General features: G+C 39.9%; 2 protein-coding genes across 2 annotated transcripts in view; one reads left to right on the top strand and one right to left on the bottom strand.

The window, feature by feature from the left end:
* Window positions 1-11,892, top strand: part of TRAPPC3L (trafficking protein particle complex 3 like) — a 42,661-nt gene extending 30,769 nt beyond the window's left edge. The window contains exons 4-5 of the mRNA XM_003781610.2: window positions 7,497-7,682; window positions 11,316-11,892. Of these exons, the coding sequence (XP_003781658.1) occupies window positions 7,497-7,682; window positions 11,316-11,435 (306 nt within the window). The 3' untranslated portion in view covers window positions 11,436-11,892. The remainder of the gene's footprint in view (window positions 1-7,496; window positions 7,683-11,315) is intronic.
* CALHM5 (calcium homeostasis modulator family member 5) lies at window positions 203-5,176 on the bottom strand. Its single transcript, XM_012804357.1, has 2 exons — window positions 4,617-5,176; window positions 203-592 (listed from the first exon to the last, which is right to left on the bottom strand). Exons 1-2 carry the CDS (start codon window positions 5,154-5,156, stop codon window positions 203-205), a joined length of 930 nt encoding a protein of 309 aa, XP_012659811.1. The 5' UTR covers window positions 5,157-5,176.
* Window positions 11,893-15,164: the final 3,272 nt, after the last annotated feature.

Here is a 15,164-nt window from a genome sequence, read left to right as displayed (position 1 = left end):
ACCAGGCAGAGTCAATGCGAGCATGTCCTGGCACTGTCTGTCCTTGAGAGTTCCAAAGCAATTCCTTTTGTGTCACTGTCTTGTAAAAAAGAAAGAAAGAAAGAAATCTTAAATATGGAGATACACAGGTTGCTGCCCATACAGTAGGAGGATCTTGGAATGAATGTGCCCCTCGACACCGTGGTCAGTGACGGTGAACGAGTTACTTATTGTGGACAGAACCCACGAGGACCATGGTGGTCTCGTCCTCCTCAGGGCTGAGTTCCAGACCATCCTCCACCACCCTGTGCAGGGTGCTGTAGTACTGCTGGCTTTGGTTGAAAGAATGCAGCTCAGAAGCGGCCTCCCAGGCGGCAAAAGTGGGCATAGGAAAGGCATCAGGCCTCTTGTTTTCAAAAAAGCATTTCAGGTTCCTCTCACTCAGCTTGTTGGCGTAATCCAGAAATGTGTTTTCCAAATGCTCCTTCTCCCTCTGTGCGTAAGTCTTCCAAAACCTCCGCTGGAGATGGCTAACTTTAGACCGGCAGCGAGTACAGCAAGTGGTGAGCAGGGAGAAGAAAGATGCCGAACAAATCAGGCACCAGCCTAGAATCTTAGGAAGAAAGAAATATTGAGGGCATGGAAGAGCAAAGTCATTTCTCGGGGTGCTGGGGTGGCAGAATGGGAAATTCATACCATCATCATGGCCATACCTCATTTGAAATCATTCTTCTTAATTCTTAAGCACTATTTTTTAACAGTGAAAATGAAGTTCATGTTTACCTAATCTCTATTCTTTTGCCCAACACTGCTGGCATGCAAAGAAACAACCAGAAGCTGGGCTAGAGGTAAAGAGCAAAAGGTATGGATTATCCAAGAATTGGAAAACTCAATCCCTCAAATAGTATTCGCTATAAGAGGAAAGAACTCGGTGCATGAATGAATGTGGTCACTTTAGCAAACCACCAGTTCTTCAAGCAGGTGTTGTGAGGCATTGATAAATCCATACACATGGCTAGTGACCAGTTTTTCTCGTGTGACTTTGACATTGTTTTCAGAGAGCAGCAGACCCCCTCAGAGAGAAGTGTCACTCCTCACTATCCATGGTGAAGGGAGACAGCACATGACACAATCAGGAAGCTGAAACTAGAAGGATTTAAAGCCGGAGAGAAAATTCGCTCATACCTTAAGGGTTATTTGGTCTGAGTTTTAGTAATTAGAAAAAATAAACTCTTCTCTGAATATGAAGAGTTCAGGTATTTTTTTTTCCTGAATTTTAACAGCAAAAGTTTAACATTTCTATTTATGGTTTAAATTTTTTTTTTTTTTTTTTGCAGTTTTTAACCAGGCCAGGTTTGAACCCGCCATCTCTGGCATACGGGGCTGGCGCCCTACTCCTTTGAGCCAGGTACCACCCTATGGTCTAAAATGTTTTGTTGTCCTTTTTTCACAGTTGGAATTAATTTTATATTTGGACAAGTAACAGATCTCTTTTGAAGTGTCTCTTGACTTTTAGCTTAAATAACCCTTAGTATTCCTTAGCAGATAGGCCTATTTGGAAACAGAAACGATAGTCTCCAAATGAAACCATTCAGACCATTACAAAACTGCAAGTATCCAAGTACCTAAGCTTTAAGCTGGTGGTTCCCGACCTCTGGCTCAGACACAAAGTTATCATGAAGTTATCATGAAGGGTGGGAGCCTCTGCACGAACGCCAAGTCTGGATGGGCAGTGCTTGGTTTCAATTACACCTTTTTCTTTCCCTATTGTGCATATCACAAGGGTACAGGTCAAATCTATTAAGAGTAGAGTATAAGTGTCTTAACACAACAATTAAATAAGTGAGGTGAAGACTGTGTTAACCAGTTTGATGTAAGCATTCCAAATTGTATATAAAATCAGCACATTGTATATAAAATTAGCACATAAATGAATTCATGTACACAGTTTTGATTTAATAAAAAATAATTCAATTACACCTTTTCCTTTACTGTGGCTATTCTTCATGCCTCAATTTCTCCAGTTATAAAATGGGGGTTACCCACCTCAGAGGTAATTTTAGAGATCCAGTGAAACGATACTAGACACACAGGTGCCTTCAGTGAGTATTAATTATTAGGACATGCCGCTGTTTTTCCAGTGTATGGTCATTACTTTATGTAAAAGCTTTACTCAACTCATACCTTTCTGCACTTATGATGAATGTGTCAGGCCCACTACTATGCTGGGGAAGTCCTCATATTTCTCTGGAATCACTTGTGATTGGCTGCCCCAGATCCTTCCATTTACCTACCGCTGGGCCTCCTGGGGACCTTCTCCCCTCAGTATCTGAGCCAGTTCCTGCTGAGTTATAATATAAATTATTTGATCAGCTTCAGATCTTCTTTCTCTCTCATCATGACTTTAGAGTGGACCTCCCCTCACCTGAGTGCTGAGCAGTGAGTCCTCTGGTTTCCCCCCCTAATTCACTGCACACAGAGTTGCACTGGAGTGTGGTATATGTTCCCAAATCCAGCCCTCAATTAATTGTGTCCTGTTTTGCACGATTCTTCTCCCCCAAACCCTGCCGGTTTTCCTCACCAACTTGAAAAATCTACTATGTACCAGAAGTTTTATGCCCATTTATGTCTATTATCTCCAAACATTCCAACAACACCCCAGAAAGCTGGACTCAGAGAAGTCAGACCACTAACCTCAGTCTCATGGCTGATGAGTGATACCATCAGGATTCAACCCATGGCCAGCTGATTCTAAGGCTGAGCTCTTTCTACTGCTTCATTGACCTTCCTTAAGAATGGAGAGTCATCCAGCTGGATTTCTTGTTTCTCTGCCCCACCTGTGGATGAATGTACTTTTTCCACCCTCCCCCATGTGCCCAATTATTGGTCTGGACTACATGTTGTCTCCTGCCTGCCTGAACCTGTGTGGTCGGCACCTGCTGTTGATACAATGCCAGCTCCTCTTGTCCACAGCCCTCATGCCTCCTTCACTGGGAATCAGCCCAGGTTCTTCCCATTCTAATGAAACGTCAACAGGGCAGGGTGGCCATTCTAAACTGTAACAGGATATGTGTGATTTCCTTGTGCCTGTGTTTAGAGAAAAGAAGCTGGCACAGTGATTAAGTGTTTTGACCTGGCACTGTCTGAATGAGGCCTGGTGCATTAGGACATAAGCTGTAAGTCATTCATTCTGCCATAAAAAAATCTGTAATTTATATTGTCCTTTAAAAAGATGCAAGCCACTTGGGAGCCTGACATGTTTTATCTAAGATGTGTTTTACTCACTAAACAAACTCACCATGTTTTATCTAAGATGTGTTTTACCCCCTTGTTTGGGGGCATTTTTTTGCCTTATCAGTTAATGAAGAATATCTTTACTGCTAACTAGCTTTGCAATGTATGATTTTTTTTTTATTAAATGATAGCTGTATACATTAATGCAAACATGGGGTACAGTGTAGTGTTTTCATATACAATTTGAAATATTTTCATCACACTGGTTAACATAGACTTTGTGTCATTTACTTATGGTATTAAAACATTTATACTAGATTATAGTATAATCTATATTATAGATTATATAGATTATAGATTATCTATATTAGTTCTAGAAAAATTCACTTGTACCCTTGGAGGGGATAAGAGCAATGTATGATTTTAAAGACAGACTTTGCTTTGACGTGTTGTTACAAAGACAAAGGGCATTCGTTCTGAAACAATAGCATTCCTAACAAATTTGAGATCTGTTGACTTACTCTTACTGCTTGTTTTGATTTGGGGAATGCAATTCCTACTACTCACAAGCAGGAAGTCAGTCTTTCCCCAAGGCTGTACATCTGGATTTTGCTCATATACCTGGAAAGATGACTAGTTACTTCCTTGCATCAATTAGGTAAAGCTATGATTTCCTTCTGTTAAATTAAACAATGCCCCAAATCTTGAGCTTCTGAGGTAATGTAAGAACTTTTTTTTAGCTGCACAGCACCAAGAGTATATGACATAATCTCCCTAGAGGGTATGGTCACTCTCACAGAAGGCTATTTAAAGACTGCTGATCCCTACTTTATATGGGAAAATTCTTCTCCGTCTTGACAATAATGGTACACAGAGATAGCAGTTGCCAGAAATCATTCAAGGAAATCTCTACTAATTATACCACACATGCCTTTAAAAATGATTAACTCACTTGGCTCAGCTAGATTTTAACAGATTAACAATGTCTGTGTGTTGATCTGAGAAACCAGTTTGCAAATAAATGATTGATAGAAGGCAGTAATTTGTAATTACAGCTCTGCCATTAACACCCCATTTATGAATGAGTGTTATGCATTATTTATTTGCAAAGTCAAACCAAAGAGATTGTTTTAAAGTACTTAAATATTTACTTATGCAAAATCCAGAGGCTATTAGGTTTTGGGGAATGGAAAGGACATCTACACCAATCAGCAATTTTACTGAACCACCCAGCCTCTAAGAAGCCTTTCCTGAGACAGTCCTAATGCTGCATCTTGTTCCAATTTCCATTTAGTTTCAAAATATCCTGGCAGTACTCAGACTCAGCCCTGGCTGAAAGGAGAGGGCAGTGAGAATACTTTCAGCTCATACAGCAAGAAAAAAGTAAGTTTGTCCTTTCTTACCTGAGACTGGGCCTGAAGGGACAATTTCAGTTCTTCCTCGTTGGAGGATAACATCCTGGTTTTGCCACAGGATACTTTGTGAAGTTCTTCCCAGCATTCTTTAGGCTTATCCTTGCAAATCAGTCCCAGGAGTCTTGGACTTTTTGTCCCGCTCATGGCACATTCATAAAAAGTTCCATTGAGCAGAGCCACAGAAAGCCACATCACTGGAGCCACCAATGAACTCAGAGTGATCTGACCCAGGACATAGAAGAAGCGGCAGCTGTGGCCTTTGGGGAAGATTTTCCTGGGATTCACACAGCAGCCTGTGAAGAGTTTCCATGACCTGTTATTCAGGAAGAATCCCAAGATTAGTAACACCCAGGCAGGCGCGAAGAGGAACACCAGCCCATAGACCACATTCTCAGAGCTGCAGGGGCACTTAAAAGCCACCACTGAAAAGAGGCGCTCACTTCCCACGGTCAGCAGAGCCATGAAGCTGTACCCAATCACAGTTTTCTGGTTAAGGAAGAATTTTAAAAGGCTCTGAAAAGCATCCATGTTGGTGATGCAGAAAGAGGGGAAATGCTTTGTCCTTGTTTTCCACTGAGCAGCTGTGGTAGCGGCTGAGGGTGGAGCTCCTTCTTCATTAGAAACAACAGTCCTCCTTCTCAGAGGGAATTCCGCCAGATAAGGAAACAATGTCATTCCCTAGGAATGAGAATTTCCCAACAGCGTTCCGATAATGCCTCCTACTGGTGAATATCGGGCCACAATACTGCAGCCTAGATGCTGAGAATTGAGAAGATTCAAAGTGCACAGGCTTCATTTTTACATTCTTTCCATGTGGCTTGGACAGAAAATCAGAAAGAAATTCTCACTCCTACAAATAATGGTCTAGGAATTTTCCAGCATGAGGAATCAACATTAGCAGAAAGGGGTTTCAGATGATTGGTCGGGAGCCAAATCAAATCTCCAAACCTAGAATTTCACTATGGTTTGTTTTCTCTTGCCACATGACTTAAGATTCAGAGGGCAAGAATTTCATTTCGTACTTCTTAAAGTGGCTAAAGTTAGAGACTTGAACCAAATTTTAAGATTTTAAAGATCCGAATTATATGGAAAAGTTTGGTGAGGGTTTGATTGAAGGGCTCTGTCTTTATCGTTTCCTTCCTAGGTTATTGTAGCAAACTTTTGATTAGTATCTTTGCGTTTGAATCCATGCCTTCTCCCACCCACAACCCTAAATCCATCCTATATGCTGACAAGAAGAGTACTCTAAAACAGAAATCCAATTCTGCATTAGCCTCTTCATACTTTGGGGGCTTCCTACTGCCCACAAGTTGATAGATAAAGACCTCCCTGAACCCCATTATTGCATTCCATGCCTATGACATGTGCCCACTACATAGAATGTCTTTGCCCCACCTCCTCTCCAATCTTGTCAACTTGGCCAACACTCCCTCTATAGTCATGCCTTCTGGGTCTGTACATGTATAAAACACAGAATAGATGCTTATTCCATACTTTGTTTTGCAAATGGCTATTGAACTTCCAGTGTGTGCCTGGCACTGTGCTAGACAGAGAGTGTTCAGTAAGGACCTGTTGAGTGAATAAACGCACGAATGAGGAACCTCTTAACCCTTCTAAATATATATAATTAGAGAAAATTACTTTCATTTATTTCCTACACTGCTCTTAATTTTAAAAATTAAATTGATTAAGGCACTTGCAAAGAGGCAGCATATCAAGCTGACACATTTTCATTAATGAACTTCAAAAGTCCAGGCCTGTGTGTTTTATGGAAAGAAATTGCCCTGTTTGAGGAGCCTAGGTACTAAGTTACAGCATGGCCTTTGTGGTAAGGTTTTGCTTCTCTGAACACCAATTTACTAATTTGTGAACGTAGGGGTTTAAAAGAAATAGTCTCCAAGATTTCTTCCATTCCTACTTTGTAAAATTCTTTAAGCCCTGTAAAACAGCAGACTTTTTGTTTGAGAAGTTACTTTATTATTCTTTTATGTGCCTCCCATCAGTACTTCACTAGTTCACCTTGCTTCTTCTCAGAGACTTGTACAAGGCATGCCTGAAAACAAGACCCCCAGTGGATACCTGAACCCAAACTGTATACATAAGTATGTTTTTTGATCAAATAAATGAGATGACTACCGAGTGTCTCATGGGCAGTAGCTGGACACAGTGGACAAAAGGATAATTCACGTTCTAAGCATGACAGAGCACAGCAGTGAGCAACATTTCATTATGGCATCGAGAAGCACCGTTTGAAATTTATGAATTGTTAATTTATGAAATTTTCCATTTAATATTTTGCATATATTTAATATTTTTCAGACCATGGTTGGCTGCAGAGATCTGAACCCTTGAGGAGACTCCCATGCTTTCATGATTTCCTCAACTTCCCAAAACACATTCCTGGGTCTAATCTGTGCATCTGCTCTGATAATCACCTTTCCATTATGGCAAATGTGTCCTGGGTCCCCTTCAATGCAGGAATTTATCCTTTGTTAGGATCAATGTGATAAATGTCATATTGACATATTAATCACTAATATAATATGTTAATTTCTTATCCTCTTAAAGAATATGTCTTTTTTTAAAAGTTTTTTGAAAATAGTACCTTAATGCTGTTTTATATAAACCTTGTTATTTCCACAGAAAACTAGTCCCTTAAGATGTTCCATAAAAATAAAAGGACTTCAGACTTTCACTTGTCTTAGGGCCAAAAAATTGCAAAGCCAAGTGTGAACCCAGACTTCCTGACTACCGACTCTGCGTGCCCAACCATCACGCAGCAGTGCCTGTTAACAAGCCCGGTCCCTCAACTAACGGAACGTTTGTTCACGTTCTAGTTCTAGTGAATTTTGTTTTCCGCTCTTCCAGGTTGCCTTCAAGATGTACTTGGGAATTACACCCAGTGTGACCTGTAACAATTCAAGCAGAAATGAATTTTCCCTAATTCTAGACAAGAATCCTCTGGTGGAGTTTGTGGAGGAGCTCCCTGCCGGGAGATCTTCTCTGTGCTACTGCAACTTGCTCTGCGGGATTATCAGAGGCGCCCTGGAAATGGTAAAGCACGTAATTCATTCTGCTGGGTATACAGGGTGGCCATAAAGTTCATGTGCAATTAGTTACACTATTTAAATTGCACACACTTTATGGCCACCCTGTATTAGTTATCTGGTGCTGTGTAACAAGTTACCCACCAAATGTTGTAGCTTCAAGCAGCAAACATTTATCATTTCACCCAGTTTCTAAGGACCAGAAATCTGGGAGCAGCTCAGCTGGGTGGTTGTAGCTCAGTCTTTCACTGCTTCAAAGTAGTCTTTAACTACTTAACACACATGCAGTCAGGCCCTTGGCCAGGGCTACAGTGACTGACAATTTGACTGAGGCTAAATAATCTCCTTCCAAGCTCATTCACACAGCCTTGGTACCTTGCTGGCCTCATAGACCTCTTTGTGGCTATAATCTTAGGCAGGCAGCTTGAGATGCCAACACTGGTGCAGCGTGGGTGGGGATTACCTGAGGGAACAAATAACCAGAGGTGGGGATCATTGCAGGCCATTTTGGAGACTAGCTTCCATGCCTGAATTAGTCATTGGTTTAAATAAAACAACTACTAGTATCTGCTAAGTATCAGGCATGAGCATGGGAAGATGAACAACACGCAGTCACTGCTCTTAAGGAATCTTCCGTCAAGTAGAAAAATCAGATACGTAAAGAAGTTTCACGGAGGACTATGGGAGGACCTGCAGCAGGAATGGCTTCCAGGAGAAAATTCCAGCTGGCTTTAGAAGGAAAAATATGAGTTCGGTGAAGACCTTCAGTAAGGAGAGCAGGGAAAAGTAATATCCCAGGCAGAAGCATCAGAATGTCAAAAGGCATAAAAAGAATTTTTTTTTTCAAGGAATAAGGAACTTGAATTACTTAATAGTTCAGATTGACTGATATGTAGATTGAGAAAGGGATTATTGCATGAAAGAGGGCTGAATGTTCCTTACAGAAGCCTGAGAAAAGAAGGGATGCATGTGACAAGCTTGGGGATTCTGACATTTACATTAAAAGCAACAGAGAGTCAGTATAGGCTTACAAATAGGGGCATGGTATACTGAAATTTGTGTTTTAGGAATTTCATTTCTCATCAGCCAGGTGAACATATAAAGGAGAGAATAAGGCTCAAAGAAGGGAGGAGAGCAGTCAGGAAACTGTGATAACCGCAAGTAAAAGCAGAAGTCCCTACTCCCTGCCATGGGAGCGGAGAGAAGCAGACTGATTTGAACAACATGCTGCAGTGGAACAGATAAGACAAGGTTATAAGCTGGCTGAAAGGGACAACACTGGGGGAAAGATTCAAGAATGACGTTTAAGTATCTGAGCAACCCTGTACTATTAACTGGAGTTCAAACCCAGAGGAGTGCATAGGGGCTTAGGAGAGACAAAGTGAAGAGTTCAATATTGAACCTACTGGGGTTGAGAAGTCGAACACACACCCAGTGAGGATATCCAGCAAGGTTGTTTGGACCTGTCTGGGGCTCACAGAGAGATACAGATTGAAGAAGAGGCATTGGAACTGCCCGAGAAGGCTGAGGGAGAGTCTAGAGAGCCAGGAGAGAAGGGAGTCACCGACAGAGCCCGAGGAAGCCACAAAATACAATGAGTAGTTCAAATGGAGAACCTGCAAAAGATAATAAGAAGAATAATCAGAGGAAAAATACTAGGAAAGGAGTTCTAGAAACAAAGGAGGAGAGTATTTCAAGAAGAAGGGAGTAACTAACAAGACCAAGTACTGCACAATCTAAGTAAAACGAGACCTGAAAAAATATGCAGAACATTTAGGCACCAAACATCAGTGAGGGTCTTGGTAAAAGCTCTTCGGGAAAGTGCAGGGAAAAGATGTCAATCTGTCCTAGACTAATGAGCCAGTGTAGCTTGGGAAGAGGTAACAGTAACAAAGCCTTATTTTTCCAGAAACTTTGCTATTAAAAATGGTGGGACCAGATACTAAACAAGTATTAACCTTGCTAATGAAGTATGCATATAATTTTATTTGTGATAATTAGAATAAGATAGAGTAACAGGTAATTGAAAGTGTAAAACAATAATGTATTATTCACACAGATCCTCCTCTGTTAGCACCTTTTTAGGCTTGTTAGTGGCCAGAAGATCCAGGAAGAGGAAGGGAAGAGTTCTGGGAGCCCACAGACAAAGAGAAACCACAAAACTAAGTCAAAAATGAGATAAAGAATTCTCTAGCTTTCATGGATAACACCGGATTACACATGACAGATAGGTATCAGACCCCACATGACCACAAATATCCAAATGGCTTCAACATATTCAACCCAGTCTCCTTGTTATTTTAATTGATTTTCTGTTAAATTTTCACAAAGACATAGTATTTTTTTTTTTTTTTAAACAGAATCTCATTCTTGCTTAGGCTAGAGTGCAGTGGTGTCAACCTAGCTCATAGCAACTTCAAGCTCCTGGGTTCAGGTGATCCTTCTGCCTCAGCTTTCCAATTAGCTGGGATGACAGCACCCACCACAATGCCTGACTAATTTTTCTGTTTTTAATAGAGACAGGGTCTCGCTCTTTCTCAAGCTGTTTTTGAACTCCTGAACTCAAGTGGTTCTCTGGACTCAGCTTCCCAGAAACCTAGGATCATAGATATGACCCACCTCACCTGGCCAAAAACATAAACAATCTTATGGAAAAAGAAGCTAAGAGTAAATTTAGCTTGTGTATTTCAAAATGCAATTTACATCCTTCTGTTGCATGGTAGACATCAGGTTTGTACCCTAGATAAGCCAGATAATTTGGTACACTAATGGTTTAACAAATCCAGGTTAGTTGACTAAGGAATTCTTAATGAGAGATGAGATGAGTCAAATAAGAATCCATAAATAAATTGCATATCAGACCCAGGCATTTTTACATATAATTTACTTTTACTAGGTGCTTTCACTTCTTTATCTTATTTATCCCAATGACTTAAAATAACCCTGAACAAATACTCTATCAAGGGTGCTGCTCTTACATTTTAATGAACAGAGAGGTAAGCTCTAAGGCTGTACTTCAGTGTCTGGGAAATGGGAAATACTTTACAGAGGAAAAGAAGGTCTGAGTATTAAATATTCATGTGTGTAATTTCAATCTTTAATTTAATATCTATAATTTATTTAGTTGATCTTTTTCAAAGCTCTCCAAGCCATGAGTGACTGCTAAATGTTGTTAGAACAAGTGACTATGTTGTTCAGCTAATGAAAGAAAGATCGATGGCACATCAGTTTGAGAGGAATCATTACAGTATCCATTTATCCCAGGGAGTTCTGTGTGGCCAAGAACACTGAGTCAAGGCTACCTTTGAGTTCGAAATTTGTTTTCTTCTTGAGATGGATCCATAGTTCATTCCTGCACTGTGAGCTAAGGTTGGCCTGGGCCTAAATGTCTGGGTATCCCGGTCATCCTACTTGTTCCAGACCTGCCCTGCCCTTCTCTTTGGAGAGTCACACTGCAGAGCTGACACACAGCCAGACCATCTCTGGAGGACACACAGTAAAGGGTCCTGTGTCTGCAGAACAAGCTCCTTGTTATCATTCCTCGTGGAAAGTGGAGAAAGCCAAGAAAAAGATATGGAGAAAAATTAAGAGGTTTTTTTTTTTTTTTTACTTAAATGACCCCCCTTTTTTTCTCTCCTAGGTTCATTTGGCTGCTGATGTTACATTCTTGCAAGACAGACTAAAAGGCGACAGTGTGACCGAAATAGGAATAACATTTCTGAAAAAGCTAGATGAGAAAAAATATAGACGGAAAAAATGAAGAATAGCATGCAAAATGCCACAGGGTGGCTAGTTGAGGAGTTTATATTAGTGAAACATGTATCACCATAGAAATTTTGAATTTCTTAATAGCCTGGGCCATGGAAGGTCTATGAATCAGTCAGATATTGGAAATGCAGGGCATGAGGATTTAGCGATGTTTTTCTTTTGCTTATAAATCACACATTCTCAATATCATGTCTAGAAGATTTCATATATAAATAACTCCTTATAAGATAGCAGGCATGAATCACACACATTATGGAATCCATCCTCAGAGAGCCTGTTCATTCCATTTACTCCTGGTAATGGGATAAAAAGGCACTACCGATAAAAACAGTTAGTGTACTTCTCTCTTTTCGCTGGAGAAAGGGATGAAATATTATGATACTGCAGCGTTCACGGTGTATAGACAGTTTCTATATAATGTGTATTGCATTCCTTACAGAAACAGTTCCCTTTGTAAAACTTTTTCATATTTCTGAGAAATTATGGATGTGACTTTTCTCGTATATTAGCTTGGCTTACAGCTTTAGCCTGCTGAATGAAGCTACTCTTGACTTGTAATCACCAAGGCAAGTTATTTTTTGGTTCTAAATCTGAAACATGTAAAATTGGCATTTTAAAAACAATGTTTAACTTTAAGTCATTTTATTTAGTTTTTAGACGGCTTCTATTTACCGAATGTCTTCTTTTTCTCATGGCTGATGATCAGGCCAGGAAACCTCTAAAATGAATGACAGGTGAATAATGTCCTTTGAGAATATTTGCTTACTGTAAAGCTTATTCACTTAGAATTTTTACTATCATTTTTATCCCTTAAAAATATTCCAAAGAATAGTTTGCCTGTGATGGTAGGGTATTTGGTGGGACCTCATCTAATGTGCATAATGCAATGGTACATTTTAAAACTATTAAGAGTAGAGTATAAATGTCTTACCACACAAATAAGTGAAGTGTTGGTTATGTTAACAAGTCTGATGTAAGCTTTCCACATTGGATATCAAATTATCACATTGTGCCCCATAAATAAATTAATGTACACAGTTATAATTTAATAAAAAAATTTAAAAAACAGTTTGTGACAAGAACATATTTTAATTTCAAAATGTACTGGATTAAATAAACAGTAATCTTCACTAGATTATCATGACACATGGGGAGTCTACAAGGAAGCCCAGAACCTGCTGGGCTTTGCAGAAAACTCAAATTAAAATTAAAAGTTACACTTAGCATGATACCATCAGTGAAACTGAGGTACATACTACCGTGTGGTAGACATCAGTTAGGACTCAGGAACCAGGACCCAATCCCAGTTCTGTTTCTTGTGGCTTCAACTAATCCTGGATAGTGGCTAATCTTAAAAAAAGGCCCATAATTTCTCTCTCTCTTTCTTTTAATATCTCTGTCTCTCTCTAATCTTTAAAATGAGGGGATTGGACATGAAAATATCTAACACTACATCTGTGGTGGACTCTGGATGGGGTTTGCTCCTTAGCCCTTGTTTTTCTCAACCCAGAGGAAGAGGAGTCACTTAGCATCTATGAGAAATGACCTACATAACAAAGATAATAGCTTATTTGTATTCAATACATGCTCCCTCCTAAAGAATATGGGGATCCAGAAAGTGCTGTTTATTAGAAGTATGAGAGTTATCTACATAATTTAAAATATTCTAGTATTTTAATAAATATATCATTTATACTAATTATCCAAACTATTGCTTCAACATTTATCGACATAAAAATTGTTAATGAGACATTTTATATCCTTTTTTTAATACTAAGTATTTGAATTCCAGTGTGTATTTGACACTTTTAGTACCGCTCAATTCAAAGGAAAATTTTCAAAGGTTAAAGTGAAATGCAGTCTACCAAAACAATAAAGTTGGGTTTAATGGTATTTAATAGCTTCAGTTTCTAAATCCAAACTAATTAAAATTAAACTAAGTTTAAAATTCAGTCACACTAGTCACATTTTAATAGCTGCTTGTGTCTGGTAGCTACTGTAATAGACAGCACAGGTCTTGAATTCCCAGTCACAGGTCCACTGGGTCTCCTTGACCTCTGACAGGAAGAATAAATGGAGAGGGTCCAGGATCTTGGAGAAGAAGAGAGGAGATGGGTAGAAAAGAAAAAGGTTAAGAAAAACAAGGAGGGAAAGACTGGCAGAGACCCTTGAAATGCATTGTCCACTAACAGGAAAAAGATAAAGATGGGTTGCACACCCTCCCCTGGCTCCAAGTGTGCTTTCATTGCTATAGTATAAAGGCTTTATGAAGGGCTAAGGAAGTTGCATGGCATAACTAGGATTGTATAGCATTTTCATTTCACAGAAGTCTTTACTCTGAACCTAAAATCTTGATCAAAGCATAAATATTTATTGTCTTAGCAAATCCATAAGGGAAGAAATGTCTGGAACTGAGAGTTTAGTGTCATTTAAATGATACACCAGATGCTGCCCCCGCTATTTACCATGGAGGCCAGCTCTGCTTGCCTCTTCACTGTTCACAGTTGCCAGGAATCAGAAGTACTTCCCTCAGCGTCCTGTACACTTATCTATTGTCTTCTGAAATTTCCGAGTTTCATTTATTAGCTGTTAAAAGGCTGAATCTCTTTAGCAGATGAAATGACTATTGTGAATAAGTGGACATTGTCTGCTCTTCTCTGTGAAAGACCAAAGTAGAAATTTGGAAAACCAAATGCTTGAAGTGAGAGACTGTTATTAATATGTTTGTAATTGAAGAGATCACTTTAACAAAGATCTTGCCAGTAAATGCTGGAAAATATGATGATATTTATTGTTAAGGGTCTCACCAGTTGGCACAATAGACTTTGGGAGGTTGCTCAATTCCACACCCTTGTCCACCAGCTGTGGAAGCTAACTGATGTCTTCTTGATTACACTGAAGGAGCTCATGGGGAAGGTGTCCTCCCAACCTTTACAATTATGCTTCGTGTAATTGACATTGGTTGGCTTCCTATATCTTTCCTCCTCCTAATTAAATGGCCTCTTTCCATATAGGTTCCTACCGTTTAGTTAGGCAACATAGCTACTTCAGGGCAAGTCAGCCCTCTTCTCAGCTTTATTGCTATCACCTAAGTACCCTAGCTCATTCCCAGTTTAAAACTGTTAGGTAATTGCTCCAGAAAAGTCCCTTCCTGCTTTCTCTTAAAGTTACAGCTCCTTTCCAAGCACAGGGAGTTACCTTCTAACCAACAGGGAGTGGCCCACTTATCTCATCTCCCTGTCCCAAGTACCCACTGAAAATTTCAAACTTATGGCCTGCCCCCAATGGTTCTTTCCGCCACAGCAGTAACTCCTTATTGACTATTTACCATCCTGTCATCATTCTAAGATTTCTTCTCACTATATAAGGGTGCTAAAGGTGTGCTCTCTCTTCTCTCCCTCCTCTTCTCTCCCCTCCGCTCTCCTCTCTCTCCTCTTTGCTCTCCTCTCTTTCCTCTTTGCTCTCCTCTTTTCTCTCCTCTTTTCTCTTCTCTCCTCCCTCCTCCTTGGTGCTGCTCTGCAGCATCCCTCCCTCACCGATAAAGACCTTTCATACAAGCCTTGGTGGTCTGTGAGATCTCTGTCAGTCGAGTGCCACTCTTTCAAAAACCACTTCCTTTATAGCCAAATCTAAGTCAATCCATTCCTAGTATTCTATATACTACAATCATTGGTTCTGGCATGGTCCAATTACTGCAATTGTTATTCCATGATTATGGGAA

This window comes from Otolemur garnettii, unplaced genomic scaffold (genome assembly GCF_000181295.1).
Source record: "Otolemur garnettii isolate 467f Iridium unplaced genomic scaffold, OtoGar3 scaffold00002, whole genome shotgun sequence".
Classification (NCBI taxonomy): domain Eukaryota; kingdom Metazoa; phylum Chordata; class Mammalia; order Primates; family Galagidae; genus Otolemur; species Otolemur garnettii.
The sequence above is the reverse complement of the archived record's forward strand: the minus strand, read 5'-3'. Positions and strand labels throughout refer to the sequence as shown.